This window comes from Trichechus manatus, unplaced genomic scaffold, assembly GCF_000243295.1.
Source record: "Trichechus manatus latirostris isolate Lorelei unplaced genomic scaffold, TriManLat1.0 scaffold00056, whole genome shotgun sequence".
Lineage (NCBI taxonomy): Eukaryota > Metazoa > Chordata > Mammalia > Sirenia > Trichechidae > Trichechus > Trichechus manatus.
This window is the reverse complement of record NW_004443992.1, coordinates 7,667,496-7,683,974: the sequence shown is the minus strand read 5'-3', so window position 1 is coordinate 7,683,974 and position 16,479 is coordinate 7,667,496. Positions and strand designations below refer to the sequence as shown.

The 16,479-nt window shown below is 39.4% G+C and overlaps 1 protein-coding gene across 3 annotated transcripts in view; it reads right to left on the bottom strand.

The window, feature by feature from the left end:
* Nucleotides 1-16,479, bottom strand: part of SPATS2L (spermatogenesis associated serine rich 2 like) — a 185,629-nt gene that overhangs the window by 56,135 nt on the left and 113,015 nt on the right. For all 3 annotated transcript variants that reach the window (XM_023732959.1, XM_004378201.2, XM_004378204.2), the window contains exons 4-6: nucleotides 8,326-8,434; nucleotides 4,043-4,092; nucleotides 268-511 (exon numbers count right to left, since the gene is read on the bottom strand). In XM_023732959.1, the coding sequence (XP_023588727.1) occupies nucleotides 268-511; nucleotides 4,043-4,092; nucleotides 8,326-8,434 (403 nt within the window). The remainder of the gene's footprint in view (nucleotides 1-267; nucleotides 512-4,042; nucleotides 4,093-8,325; nucleotides 8,435-16,479) is intronic.

Below are 16,479 nucleotides of genomic sequence, written 5' to 3'. Positions count from 1 at the left end.
AAAAAGTCCTCTGAGTTAGTGCAGGGCTGGATCAGGCATTTATTCTTTGGTCTCAGTGTATTAGTAGAAAGCCCAATTACACCCTCCCTCACCTGCCCTGGGCATGTCCTGGTCTCAGTGAGACTGTCTGAATCCACACAGCACACTGTAGAAAAACAACCTTTCACTTCCAACACTATCAACAGCAGCAACAGCTGCCACAATGGGCTCCCTCTGCATCCTTTTCTTCCTTGGCTTTCTAAGCAATTTTACTTAGGAATTACTGACCTGTGACCCCACGAAGTGCCTTTGAAGGATCCTCAAGTATTGAGATCTTTTTCTCACGTGGGAGAACGAGGGGCTTTTCGTTGGCAGAGTCAGTGGACGAGCTGTCCTTCTCGCCATGCATGTGGCCATTTTGTATCTGCGGCGCCTGTGGTTGCACAGGCCCTGCTTCCGGCCTCTCTGCCTTGTCTTTAGCCTCTTTGTTACCTTGATGCTGCTTGGACTTGCTTCTTTTTCTTTTATTGTTCTAGAATGAGAAACAAAGGAGAAGATACTATCATTCAGCTCAGATCCTTTAAATAAAAGGTGAAACATGGAGATCAAAATAAGATCTGTTATCTTTTTTTGTTTTCTGGCTGTTTTAATAGAATGGATGAAAATGCCTACATCTTTATTAACCATCTGAATTGTGTAATTTAAATATCTTCTTTCTACAATAAGTTGTATCAACTTTTACATCATAAACATAGTAAACAAAAAGGCTCTCTTAAAAGGAAAAACTGGCAAGGAATGGCTTAAATAGCTGAGACATGATTTGAGCAAACTGAGGCTCCACATATGTGAATGGTAGTATGAGGTAAGTAAAAAAGTATTGCCACAAAATCATAGAAATCTTTATTAAACAAAAATATCAAAATGTGAAGTTACTGTTTCTTGACACGTCCTTCAACTAGGTCTACACACTTCTGAAGGCAGTGTTTCCATCTCTCTAACCCTTTCCCAAAGAATTCTGTGCTCTTTGATACACAACACGTCAAAACGGCAGTTTTGGTATCCTCGAGGGACTCAAATAGTGTTCCTTTTAAATGTTCTTTGAGTTTTAGGAACGAAATGAAGTCTGAAGGAGTAAGATCAGGGCTGTAGGATGAATGGGGTAAGGTTTTCCAACGAAATTCTTGTAGGACAGCCCCCGCTACCCTCGAAGAATGAGTAGGTACATTGTCATGATGGAAATTTTCCTGGCCTTTTTCTCACCAATGTAGTTTCCAACTTTCTTAAAACTTCTTCACAATAAGCCCCTGTGATCGTCCCATGTCTTCCAAGAAAATCTATCAAGATTACCCCTTTGGAATTCCAAAAAACAGTCTCCCTAACCTTCCGAGCGGTCTTCCCCCTTGGCTCATCTTTGAGGTCTTCCTGACCTTCCTTAAAGCTCTTGATTCATCTAAAAACTGTTGTTTTATGTGGGGCACTATTCCCATAAACTTGCTGCAAAGCTTCAATGATTTGGGAAGATGTCCACTTGAGTTTTGTTAAAAATTTGATATTAGCCCTGACCTCAAAATCGTTTTTTTCCATGGCACAAAAAGTAACCTTTTTTTGAAGGCACCCTAATGAGACTAAGATAAGTGTATTACTGAGAGAACTTGTCTGCAGCCATCCACTGATCAAAGAGACATGTTCAAACACCTTTGGTTTGGAATAAACCTGTGCATGTATGAACTGGGGCCCTAATAGTAATACGTTTTGACACCCTCGTATAGTAAAACCTTGTGCTAACTGCCCATTGAAGACTGGCTCTGGTTTCTTAAAGTGGAGATGGCAGGGGGTAGGGAGGACTCTAAGGTTCCTATCAGCTCTGAAAGAGGGCAGTTTATCTGGGGAGGTTTGGTAGGAAAAAGGCAGACAACTCCTTCTTGCAAAATGAGGAATAAGAAGGTAGGTCCCCAAAGTCCACATGGATCTATCTAATGGGTGCTGACTAACAAGGAGATTCCTGGAATTTCTGCCACTGTCCAGACAGTCCCAGGCAACGACAGAGGCCATAATCATCCCCATCAATATTTAAACTGGGGCAGACAAGCAGGTAATGCCAAACTGATCTGGGTGCACTTGGATTTGGGTTGTGCAGTCCGACACCTGGATCTTTCAGTGTTAGCTGCAAAGCTTTACAAGGGTACATTTTATTTATTTGGAAATAACACAACCCTGCATTTTAGACAACTAAAAATTTTTAGACCTCACTTATCACAATATGGCAGAGTTTTAATGTATCTCTCCTAAAGTGCCCTGATGGTGAATATACCATAATATAATGGAAATTAAGAAGACATTGTTCCTAATTATGTTGCATGCTTTACTTGACTTTGGTTTTGTACCTGGGTGATACTCAATATGTTTAACAATCAGTATAGTACAGGCCCCAACCCATCAGAACAAATGCCTGACCCAACAGGACGGACCCGTACCTCCTGCTGAATTGGTGAGTATCAGCTAAACATTAGCCCTGGCTTTAACCTTTCAACACATTTTGAAAGGACATAAAAAGCAACTGTTTTCTCTTCTTAATTCTCCTCCCACTCCTTTTCTTTTTCTTTCAAATCATAGGCCTTGAGTAAGCACTGCTCTGGGTGACAGATGTGCATTCTCCAGTGAAGGAAAGGGCTAGCAGCACCCACTCCCACGGTACTTCCGTTGGCTTCTGGTTTCCAAGCCCCATGTCTACTGGGCTGGGGAGATGGGTTTGCTACTGAACGTCTGAGAGAGACACTGAGTAATGAGTTGGGTCTGCATCTGCTTTCTACTCTTTTTTCACATCAGAGAAATGTTTAATACTCAAACCGCACATCTGAAATGTTTCCATGTAAGTGTAAATACTGCCTTTCAATCACATGCAAATCATCTTCAACTCCCAGAGAAGCCTGGGAAGCTATGATTAAAGATAAGCAGAGATTGTCAAAGATGGTGGCATACAAAGAAAGGTTACAAGAATCTCGTAACCCTTATTATTCTACATGAAACTAGGAGGAGAGAAAAGGGGAAAGGATGATTCTGGTAATTTCAGTAATCTCAGGATTTTATGAAAGTAATACAGCTTTTTTGTTTATTCAAAATCTGTTTCTCAGGGCTGTGATCTTCCCTCCTGGGAAAGAACAGACTGGGATAGTATGACCTTGGATACCCACAATACATGGCCTTACTGGGTGAGTGTGTACTGGAAAGAGCCACAGGTTTTTTATGACAGTCATGAAACAGACTTAAGGCCAAGGGCAAAAGGCAAGCCATGCCTATAGGAGCTAGTGAGCATGCTCTCAGGGTCAGGAAGCGTGTGTTGACCTGAGAGAGTTAGTACACACTAGAATGCAGGCACTTTACACAGGTGCCTGTAAGTCAAAGCTCTTCGTAACTGGAGAAAAAAAGCAAAATATTTTGAATAGGGCAGAGCAAAATCTCCATTCCTTTTTTTGTCAATGAGCAGCGTTCCAATGTTCTCAAGAAGAGAAAATAAGTCTGTTACTTACTATGGTTTTAAGGCATTTTCTTTTTTTTTTTTTTCTTCTTTTATTAAAGATCTAACTGAAAACTCAGCAAAACAGTATCTTAGGGCAGCCTTGAACAGATTCTTTCAGTTGGAAAAACATGTAAGAAATATATTTAGAGCTTTTCAAGTATCTTTGAAACACTCCTTAATTTTTTCCTTTGTGCTACAGGATATGTTCAGGCAAGTTAATGTCTTGAATCTTCTGAACTCTCCAGCTGGGCTCCCTTAATACTTACACACGCACACACACACCCACGCATGCACACACGCACACCAACCACAAGTAACTCTGAGGCTTCTTAAGCACACCTGGTGGTTAAAAACACTGAACAGAAAGCAAGGGCATTAGTAATGAGAGTGGCTGGTAATTTAAAAGAGTCATGAATTTGGAAGCTTTCTGGGTATTCATATTAACGTATTTGAAAGAAGCATAAAATTGGCAGCCTTGTTAAAACGATAACTATGAAAAGGCTTTGGCTGAAGATGTTACTAATTTACAATTAATATTAATCTTACCTTCTTTTTTCCTGTCATATTCCATTCTTTTAGAACTTGAATTGCACTGCCTAGACAAAGACAAAGAATCTTCAACATATATTCATGTAATAAAACACCACACAAAATTCATCTGTCTTTCCATCTTGATAAGAATTTTTTTTTCCTTTTCATTTGTTTTGATACATCCTACCTTAATAAAAATGCCAGTTTCTTTTTCTGTTTCCCAGATTTTCATTTAATTTATTGCATGATCTTTGTTTTATCAAAATATTAAGCCCCACTACATGGAGCTTACTTCTTTATCATCATACTGTCTTAGAGAAAATGAAATATATCTTGAGAATTTTCTGATAGCTTCATTGCCATAGGTAGAATTAAAATTGTTCTGTTTGATATATGAATAAAAATACCTATAATCTTCTGGACCAAACATGGGATTTTGAATATTATTAACCATGTGAACTGTAGCTTTCTGTTTGACCATTCCTGCTTTTTGTATGCCTCTACTCATATGTTCACAACTTGTAGGGTGCTAGGGAGGACAGATGATATGATGTTAGTTCTGCTCTAGTCACCATGGACAGGGATGGAATGCGGTCTTTACAAGGCTTCCACTTTCAAATAAAAGAAGTTCATCAAATGACAAGTTTAGTCCAGGTTCTGTCAAACTCCATTCACATACACATCTGGAACTGTACTGATTCAGAGAAAAAGCTTCAGTTGTTTTCATAAAAATAGGTGCTTTTAAAAGAGGTTTAGTATTTAAAATGTATTCTTTTAACAATTTTAAGCATTCCCAATACAATCTTATTATACTAATAGCTCTCTACAAATAGTGTGTTGGCTAAACAAAGATAAACTTCAGGCTGGTCTTTATTTTTCACAAATTTCAAATTAGTAGGTTCCCAATTATTGAATCTACCGTCACAGTTAGATAAGCAGAAGGCCATATTGCTTTGACTAATGTTTAGACAGGCTAATTACTCCTATCTATTCAAAGGTTCCAACTCAATGCCTCTCTTAGACTTGTTTGAGTTGTATGTACTTGAAGTAAGATTGCACTTAAAAGTAAGCTATAATTCAGACTTTTTATTAACTAGGCTGGTCTTTCCTCTAATTTGCCGGAAGAATTAATGTTTCTCAGTATTTTCCTTTTGCAGATCTTTAGGAAGTCACTTCCATTATGTTTTTTGGTAAGTCATTCTAACAGTCATTAGGGTAGTTCTTACTTATAGCCAAGTTTCTGCTTTTTAAATAAAATTCAATTTAAAAAAAGTTAAATACTGTTCTTTTTAATCAGAGAAAGAAGATGAGTTGCTTACTGGTTTCTCAATAACAATATTCAATCATTCCCCTAATTTTCATATTTTGACATAAGTTCTATTTGTAATTTGGACAATGAATTTTTAGAGAGTAACTGAAGAAGAAATACCCACATTTACAGAGGATTTTGAAACTACTATTATTAAATTTTAATTATACTGAAACTGCTTGGATTTTTTTGGAGCCACTTGGAAACACTGGCTTTCAATATGCCTTGTAAAGGACCCCTAACATTTATTTTTGGCTCTCAGTGAATTTTAAACAAGCTTTTCTACTTACCCTATTGGACCCCAATCAAAATGATTCTGGGTTCTCAGCAATCAATGAGTTTTATTAATGAGATCTCAACACTGACAACATGAAAATTTCAAAAAGGACAAGTAAGGTGCTCTATTTAAATACAGATGAATCTGATGACAAATGAATTTAAATATAAACAAATTTGATCAGTTACTCTGCATCTATGCATCTCATCAAGGTAATTTTATAACAAAAACTTCCATACTGGGAAACATGAGGGCCTCAAGCCAAGTGTGGGTGGGGAGAAACAGGGATAATGGCCTTTTTCTTTTCCTAAAGCTTTTCTCCATGCAAGTGATGTAGGCGGACGGAAGCTGAAAAATCTGAGCTAGGATGTGCATATTTCCAAAATTTTTTCTTGAGACAAATTATACCTAACACTGAAAAGTCAGATGAATATAGAATTCTCTGCTATTTGTTTCTTGTGACTAAAGATTCTATATTTGCTAGTATACGAAGCATGGGAAAATAGTGTGAAAATCATACACCATGAATCTCCTTGCAGGTCTGTTTTGAATTATAATTATTTGTTAGTTCAATTAGGACCCTAAACGTTGACTGCAGATACGAGAATATAAGCATGTTGCCCGGTTCCAAGGCCTTGCCCGGAAATACAATTATACTTGTAGAAACTAAAGATGATTATTAAACTCCTAGGAAAATAAGTAAACTAACTATCCTTGAAAAATAAAGTGTAAATAGACTATAACCGAGAAATGTGCTGATAGGTCTTCTCTGCCCTTATTTCTCAGATTATGTTTAACTAGTTCATATTTACAAAATAGAAACTAATACCAGGATAGAAGGCAAATGATAACTAAGGCCAGGTGAGGGATCTTTGCTCATAACAGTGTGGTGCAATAGGTCACTTTTATATGATCTTTCTTGCAATGGTCTTGTAATTCCCACCAAATGTTTGGATGGGACTATGCAAATAAAGTACATGGAATCCCTGTGGGGGTGAGACCATACAAATAAAGTGTATGTAATCCTAACGAGAGGATTGGTCAGTTTTGCCATCTCACTAGGCTTAAAAGAGATCAATCCCAGAGCAGAGGAGGGACCTCACTACCACTAAAAACAAGAGCTAGGAGTGGAGCTTGTCCTTTAGATCTGGGATCCCTGCACTGAGAACCTCCTAGACCCAAGAGACAGAGAGAAAGCTGTAACACCAGAGACAGCGAAAAGCAGTGGCAGGGAAATGGCAGGAGCAGAGGCAGCAGAATCAGGAAACTGGCAGGAGATGGAATGGTGGGCTTCCCAGCCCATGGAGTGAGAAAGCTGAACACCTTCAGGCAGGAGGCTTGCTGGCAAAGTGGGGTACCTCTGGACAGTTCTCGGTGAAGCTAGGCTTGCTGACTCACAGAGCTAGAGAGCTGAGTGCCTTCGGGCTGAGGCTTACTGGCAGAGTAGGGTGTCTCTGGGCACTTGGTGAAGCTAGGTTTGCCGACCCATGCAGCGAGAGCTGAGCGCCTTCGCACAGGAGGCTTGTTGACAGAATGGGGTGCCTCTGGGTACTTATTGGTGGAGCTAAAGAGCTTTGTAACTCTTGCCAGAGGATGCAGAGGCCAGGCCAGCCAAAAGGTCCGAGGGGCTTGAAGGGCCAAGGCTGAGCGACCAAGGGCCAGGGAGAGGTCTGCCTGTGGGTATGGCTGAGAAGCTGTCCTGACAGAAGAACTGTATCCTGAGTTGCTCCTGATCCTGAATTGTAACTTCTTACTTATCATGAGTATTGTCTGTGAGTTCTGTGTGGCCATTACAATGAATTATCAAACCCAGCAGAGACATAGAGAGTGCCATGGGAGGGACACTTGGTGTCAAAATTGGAAAAAAGGTTGAATAGAGGAGGTATGTCTGACCTCCACTTTATAGGAATCAGCCTTGGGCTGTTGATCGTGATTCTCTCTCCACCCCCTCCTGAAGTTTTAGGAGGTCAGATGCCCCCACCAAGCCATCATTTTTATAAACCTGAACTTCTTTAATGTGTTACTAAGAGGAGAGAATTTTCTCATAATGTACAGGAAATCTAAAGCACTAAGTTGTAAATTTATAGGATAAACACATTCCCGAGAAAAAATTTATACTCTATAACATACCAGACAAAGGACTGTCTTAAAAAACAATTTTTTTTTTTGAGAAATCAAGTAGTTCTAGAAGTAGAAAAGATGAACTGATATTCTAATTGGAAAACCTCAATATTATAAACTAAGGATATTAAAGAAGAAACCAGCCCTGTCAGACTATGTAAGTATCAAGTTTGAGGGCCATCATCATAAAGCCTAATAGAATTAAGCTGGTTGAATAGGTGAGAAGACTTCCCAGTATGCAAAGAAGTACATATCATCCATTCCCAGGGACACCATCGAATAAAGGACATGTTTAATAACAAATTTAAATGACTGGTAGACAATGGAATGGAATTAGAAGCAATCTGATCAGTATCCTTTCCAACTATCTAGAGTCTGTATTGTTTGTTTTTTAATGAGGGTAAAAGAACTTCTTTTCTGCTCTTAATGAGTATGTATGTGTTTTTAAAGCCTAGCATATTTTCACGAGAACTGAAGTTATTAATTAAAAATTAGTAACTAATCGATAGTCAATGTATTTAAGGAAAAAATACAGAATACAAGAAATATTTAGTCCTAACATCTTCAGGTTCAGGGAAATTGTATACCTACCATCCACGAAGGCTTGCACTGCTTTATCCACATTGAAATCAAATTGCTGTAGCACCAGGACTATTTCATTATTGCTTTTGTTGGGAACAACTGATCGAACTGCATAAATCTGTAAATGAAAGGAAGACAAAAGGTGAAAACTAAATATTTTTCATTCATGAATCTATCACTAAATAAAATTACAACTGGTAGAAAGGCCTTGAAAAGCCAACAAATCTAACTTCTTGACATCAAGCACACTCAAGGCATTTTAAAACCCATTGCTGTTGAGCTGATTCCAACTCATAGTGACCCTATTGGACAGAGCAGAACTGCCCCACAGGGTTTCCAGGGAGCGGCTGGTGGATTTGAACTGCTGACCTTTTGTTAACAGCCTGAGCTCTTGACCACTGCGTCGCCAGGGCTCCCAAGCCATTTTAGACCAATGAAAATTCATTCTGGTAGTCACCTTGATACTCTATTTATTTGTTTACACATTTTCTACAAAGATCTCCTTGTTAGGACTGTGGTACAAAAAGCCAAGTCTGTTTTGCAATCAACCCTCCCCACAGACTACAGATGCATACAAGATGTGTTTCAGTGAGAACACAGAATTGGCTTCTGTCTCAGGCTCTCTTCTCCACTGACTCAGCAGGGAACTTTGGAAAACTCACAGAAATAGCCTCACGCCTCAGCTTTTCTATCTGCACAGTGGAAACAGTCATTGCAAGGTTCACAAACGGGTGTTGTGAAACTCTGTTTACAAAAAAACACACCAGTTGCTGTCAAGTTGATTCTGACTCATGGTGACCCCATGCATTTCAGAGTAGAACTGCATGCACTCCATAGGGTTTCAATGGCTGACTTTTCGCAAGTGGATCACCAGGCCTTTCTTCCAAGGCACCTCTAAGTGGACCTGAACTGCCAACCTTATGGTTAGCAGCTGAATACATTTACCGTTTACGCCACCCAAGGATTCCGTCAATGTTTATAGAGATATAAAAATGTGGGTCATTGTACTTATTAAATATTAATCTTAGCTATAATACAGGAAATGTTCCCAAACACACTTCTGAAAATCAAACATTTGAAACATAGTAAAAGTAAATACATATGTGAACTAAGGATTTCAATAGGTTAAGGCTTATATTTAATGTTTAATGACTTATATATATTTGTTAGTCAAATTTAGCATGTACTTGTTCTTCTCACCTAGAAGAATTAATTGACCTTTATCTCACAGAACTTGCAACTACCATAGGAATGCTCTATCTACTTTAGCAAAACCTGGCTCACCCAGCCTTCTGTCAAGGGGATTACTATAGATGCCACCGACAAATTACTAGAGTACAGCATGGTACAAAGGGAAGTGGCATGCATAATAATGATCCCTACAGCTCTGCACAATCTTTACATGTTTTCAGAGTCATCAATGGTAAATTATATGACCAGTTGAAATTCAGAGTTGAATGAAGTTGATTGTAATTGGATTCATGGAATATGAATGATAAGGATATGATATGTGTAATGTGACTCTATTGACTAGAACATTCAATTAAGCAGTATACCCTATTTCCTAATTATTTTAGAAAACAGTCTACTCCATATAAATATGTACATATGAGCATTTATATTATATTTAGAAAAGAGCCCAAGTGTAGGTATATGACTTGTAGAGGTGCTGACTGACATTTAAGATTAGAAGGTTGGCGTTGAATCTTGACATTCATAAATGCTGAATATTTGGGTTTTACCAAGAACTTCAATACAATATTTATGTATTTGTACACAACTGACTCAAGATTCCTTTGATTTTTTTCGTATTGTCACATTTTTATGATTCTGATTAGTTTTTCTGGTCTCTGTTAAAAAAAAAAAAGAACTTCAAAGCTGAGTTCTTCCTCACATTTCTCTTTACCATCTTTAAAACTTCATCCAGTGTTAGTTTAAACAACAGGTCAAGTATATATAAAAAACATATAACGTTATGGATTTTGGAAGAAATACGTAGATGATCAACAAAACCAACCGCTGGTTGAAAAAAATAAGAAATATAGACAAATGTTAGGAATACTGATTATGAAAATAAAAAAAAGATGTAAACATTTTAAATATTTGAAATAAAAAAGGGGACACATCTAGAAACACAGGACAGATTTTCAAATTCATACAAGAACAGAATGGACAATCTCATGAGGATCCATTTGACAGCTATGCGTCCACACTGCCATGTCCTCTTCCCCAGCACACAGTAAGACTTCAGGCCCCAGCCCCGTTTGTAATGCTGTTCAGACTGTGGGACTGAGTTCTGGGTGGCAGAATGTGAGTGGAAGTGCTGACAGCTCTGGTACAGCACTCTGGGGTAGGTGTAGGTCCCTGTGATCTCTCATTTGTCCATCTGCTGGAACTAAAAATTCAGAAGCAGAAGTGGTATAATGGGGAAGCTGCCCAGATCCACCATTGGAAAAGAGATGTCAAGGATAAGTATCTGACTTTGTTAAAATTTACATGAGAGAAAAAGAAATCTTTGTTATAAGAAAAAAAAAAAAGAAAAAAATTCAGTGAATACTTCTTGAATGCCTACTGTGTGCCAAGGCACCAAACTTCCTGGAGCTATAGTCTAGAGGAGGATATACACCTTGATCAAATGACCACACAAATAAATAGATAATTATGAATTGTGATAAGTGCTATAAAATCAGATGACCAGGAAATCTGACTTTTTATAGGTATGCTGAGATCTGAAGGACCAGTGAGAAGAGATATGGGTGGGAGGGGATGGGGAAAGGCATTTTAGGCAGAGAAAACAGCATGAAGAAGGAGCAAAGTACAGATGTGGAGGAAGTAGCCGGAGGTGAGTATGGATGGAGGCAGAGGGTGAGCCTTCTGGAGCACAAGATGTGACCAGAGGTGGGCAGGGACCAGATTATGCAGGGCCTACAAGACCATGGCAAGGATTTAGCTCTTGAGAACTTCTCTCAACTATCCTTTTATCTTTTCTCATTCATTTATCACATTAGAAAAGGTAGTTTTTCCTTCTTTCCTCCCTCTCTTCCTTTTTTTATTTTAAAAAAGAGAAGCAAAGATGGGAAGATAGACAAACAAAAAAACTACATCTAGACAGGAAAGTCATTACCAGAGTGTGTCCAACAATAAACAATATTTGCATAGTAGTTACCAGTGCACTGGTAACTAAAAAATTACATGTTGTCCTGCTAATATAGTTCTCTTTTAAATAAAATTCTAGCATTTCAGGCCACTAGTTTGGTTCATATTATATAAAATTTCTTAATAATTACCATCATTATTACCACATCAAGCATGCCGTTCTAAATAATACAATGCTTAGCTATCAATTACATTAACTACATTATAATTACATTAGACCAAAGTTTTCAATCCACCTACATGGCTACGTGATCAATAAAGACCCAGAATTAATGAATACACATAAAATGACTGCTCTCCCTGCTTCTCTACTGCATAACACAATGTATGTTTTATTGTTAGAGCAAAACATAATATAAACCACTGCTTGTAGAGATACTTCCTTTTTAGATGTTTATACTCTCTTGCCAATCCCCCTTTAAAAGAAAATAAAAATACAATCATGCTCAGATGTATGTAGAACACATTTTCTATCTTTGTCATTTTATATCTCCTAGCTCTGAATGTGTCCTTGGAAAATTGTGAATAACTGACTTCTGATATCAAATCTAACTACAAATATTGCATGCAACTCCCAGAGGAATACATTAAGTAAGACAGGAATAACAAGTTTTAAAGAAATGAGAAAAAAAGAATAAAACCCCAAATAATTTCTGCCTATTCTTAGATATTCCACAGCAGTGTTGAATTCTAGTGAATTTCTGAGCCAAGCTCTGTTTCTGCTTTAATTACTGGGCTTGGCTAATGTCAAAAGAGTAGCAGTGTTTGTCAACCTTGGTATTTGTAAATTCACCACATTTATTTTCTTATGAACACGTCTTTGAGAAAGATGGGGAACTCGTGCGTATTCATATGTACACACACAAATACAGGAACCTCACTAGGCCATTATTCCTGATACAGCAGCTAAGCATTTAAATCTAAAAAAGACCTTATTATGAAGTAGCTTTAAATATAAGGACGGATGTCAAAGGCAGTGTGGCAGTGAGGTTGTGTTGCAAGGGCTGCCTTTGCATTTGGAAATGAGGCTTCTGGGGAGAAAAGGTTCAATCAATGCGTGACTAATGGCCGTTTGCATACAGAGAACACAAAAAATTCACTGCTGCAGCGGCTGTTTTACAGAGGCTGTTTCTGGCATTGCTTCAGACACCAGCCTCTACTTCAGTGCCACAGTGCAAGCTGGTGTGCCTGCTGCTGCAGATTCACACATCAGCCCACTGTTCGAAGCTGCTCTTGACTGCAACCCTAAAGGGTTTTCACGCCATAAACAAAGCGGGCCAGTTGTGCTAGCCAGGCGGACAGCTCCAGATCCTCAGTGACAATCAAGACTGCGAGTTAGCGGCTCATTTAGCAATTGCTTTACCCTTTCAAAATCATGGTCCCCTATTTTGCTTCTGCTAATTTAAACTGGGTTTGGCAAATTCAGTTTGCTATTTAGAAATCCACCTTTTGTTCCTCAAAAGTTGTTTTGGTTTTCCCATCTAGCATTTTAATTGCCTCTCTCTCTTCTCTCTGGGGCTTTCCTATCTGGCTCTGCAGGCTCTTCCCATTCTGCTGCTGGCCCACCCTGCTGGCACGTGGCCCTCTCCAAGCAGCCAGGCAGAGTGGCTTTCAGGGGCGGGCACTGTTTGGTTTCAGCCCCCCACATCGCTCCCCTGTACCTGAGTTGTCTGATTTAAGAGCTGTTAGCAGATTTTCCTGTTCACACTGTGCATCTTTTCAGCCCGTCTGTGATGACGCTTTAAAAATTCCTGACTTACTGGTGAGTCACTTGGGCTATGTCTGGGTTTAGAAACATCATTTTGACCAAAGTTTTCAATCCACCTACACGGCAACAGGTTTTTTTTTTTTTGGACACAACTATGTGATCAGTAAAGACCCAGAATTATTGAATAAACATAAAATAACTGCTCTTCCTGCTTCCAGCCTCTCCCCTGCAAATTCATCCCGAGGGTGCTGCCAGAGTGCCCGTCCTAAGGTGTCATTATGATCATTTTACTCCTTTCCTGAAGAACTGCAATGATTGAATAAGGTTAAATCTCCACAACCTGGCACTCAAGGCCATCAACAGTTAGGCCCCAATCTGCATGTCCAAGTGTCTCTCTTGCCCTACCCCTTCACAGACAATCTCCTCAAGCCAAGTTCCAACTCCCTCCACCTCTGCTGGAGCTTTTTCCCTAATGTGTCTGCATGTCTGAATATGACATGCCAGATGAAATGTCATGTCTTCCATGAAGTCCTCCGTGATCCTCCTGCCAGAGTCATTCCTTGTTGTTGTTGTTGTTGTTGGGTGCCATCGAGTCGATTTTCGACTCATAGTGACCCCATGTGACAGAGCAGAACTGCCCTAGGGTTTTCTAGGCTGTAATCTTTATAGGAGCAGATTGCCAGGTCTTTATCTTGCAGAGCCACTGGGTGGGTTCGAACTACCTACTTTTCAGTTAGCAGCTGAGATTAACCACTGGACCACCTTCCTGCCTCCCTCTAATTCCCATAACCCTTTATCAGTAGGTGTCTTTTAACACCACCTTCTACTTTATCGCCTAAGTATTTATGTATCAGGAGCCCTGGTGGTGCAGTGGTTAAGCACTCAGCTGCGAACTGAAAGGTCAGTGGTTCGAACTCACCTGCCCCACTCAGTGAAGAGTGGCAGTGTGCTTCTGTAAAGATTACAGCCTTGGAAACCCTATGGGGCAGTTCTACCTATAGGGTTGCTATGAGTCAGAACTGACTCAATGGCAATGGGTTTAGTTTGTGCACCTGTTATGTCAACTAATGGTATAACATTACTTGCAAGCAGAATTCTAGTCACAGTCATTTTTGAATAATCACTCTATTTACCCCCAAGGGACTAATATGGTGCATACAGTAGGTATTTAATATTTGTTGAGTGAGAGAATGCTAACCTGGAGTTCTACCAGGCTGCTGTTTTGAGCCAAAGTCATCAGTGTGCTTGGACCATCCCACCACTACACCTCTACCTCCACAATCTCAAGGGACGGGTCTTGGTTGTCTGTAACGTGACCTAAAAATTATATGGACAGAGAAGATACACATGTTCTTTAAACTTCAATGACAGAGATTGGAATAATATTTATGAGCTATTTTTTACTTCTCCATTTTTACTTCCATATGATAAGGTACTCAGAGTATCTTTGTGAATTTAAAGAAACATGAACTAGCACAGTCACTGCTTATCCTTCTGAAGCTCAGTCCAGCAGACATTGGTTGTGACCCCTAATAAGTGACAGCACTGAGGGTACAGACAGGAATAAGATACAGTTCTCACCCTAAGGAGTATAGTGAGCACTAGAGCCAGAACCATCTGTAAAGGAAACGTATATAATAAGTGCTGTAATGTCTTTATAAACAAAGTACTGTGGTACTGTATCCTTTCACCATATTTATTCCATCTGTGTTCTAAGCAAATAATCCGAGAAGCTGGATTACATAAAGAAGAACGTGGCATAAGGATTGGAGGAAGACTCATTAACAACCTACGATATGCAGATAACACAACCTTGCTTGCTGAAAGTGAAGAGGACTTGAAGCACTTACTGATGAAGATCAAAGACCACAGCCTTCAGTATGGATAACACCTCAATATAAAGAAAAAAATCCTTACAACTAGACCAATAAGCAACATCATGATAAATGGAGAAAAGAGTGTAGTTGTCAAAGATTTCAAGATTTCATTTTACTTGAATCTACAATCAACGTCCATGGAAGCAGCAGCCAAAAAGTTAAACGACATATTGCTTTGGGCAAATGTGCTGCAAAGGACTCTTTAAAGTGTCAATAAGCAAAGACGTCACTTTGAGGACTAAGGTGCACTTGACCCAAACCATGGTATTTTCAATTACCTCATATGCATGTGAAAGCTGGACAATGAATAAGGAAGACTGAAGAACTGATGCCTTTGAATTATGGTGTTGGAGAAGAATATTGAATATATCATAGACTGCCAGAAGAGCGAACAAATCTGTCTTGGAAAAAGTACAACCAGAATGCTCCTAGGAAGCGAGGATGGTGAGACTTGGTCTCATATACTTTGGACAAATTATCAGGAGGGACCAGTCCGTGGAGAAGGACTTTATGCTTGGTAAGGTAGAGGGTCAATGAAAAAGAGGAAGCTCCTCAGTGAGATGGACTGATACAGTGGCTGCAACAATGGGCACAAACATGGCAACGTTTGTGAGGATGGTGCAGGACTGAGCAGTATTTCTTTCTGTTGTACATAGGGTCGCTATGAGTCAGAACTGACTCAGTAGCACCTAACACACACACAGTATGGTACTACAGAGAAAGGAGCAATTAGGTTTTCCTGAGGAGTAGGGAATAGTTTCTAAAGGAGAAGCCAAACGTTGTGGAAGGAGCTTTAGAATTAAACAGATCTATGTTCTAATCTTGGCTCTGCCATATGCAAGCTCTATGACCTTGGGTGAACTACTTAAATCTTGGAAACTTGGCTTGGTAGCTGTAAAATGAGAATATTACCTGGGAAGTCTATAGAAATGAAAAGAGATGATGCATGTAAAGTGCCTGATATAGAATTTGGCATATATTAGCTGCTCAACACATTTCAAAAAGAAAAGGGAGGGCATTTACTATGGGCCATTAACGAGAAGGATCATTCTAGATGTAAAGGTGGGACATGTCATTGAAACTGAAAGAACATGTGGCTAGAGTGTTGGTGAAGACCTATTTGGGGGAGATTGCTCTGTATGCCTCCCTTTTCAGAGAATCTCCTTTCTCCCACAGACTCTGCACTGAGGCTTCAGTGGACCCAAGACTCTCCCCCAACACTCCCCTCCCCTGTGACTCTCCCCCAACACTCCCCTCCCCTGCAAGCTGACTGGGCACCATAAGGAAGCCCATCTTCAGGGTGGCTAACAACATGTGCTTTTTCAATCCTTTTCATTCTGTCATTTATTTATTTACTGAATGGCTACTATGATCAGGCACTGTACTGGGGGATACCACAAACAATTATATATATATATATAT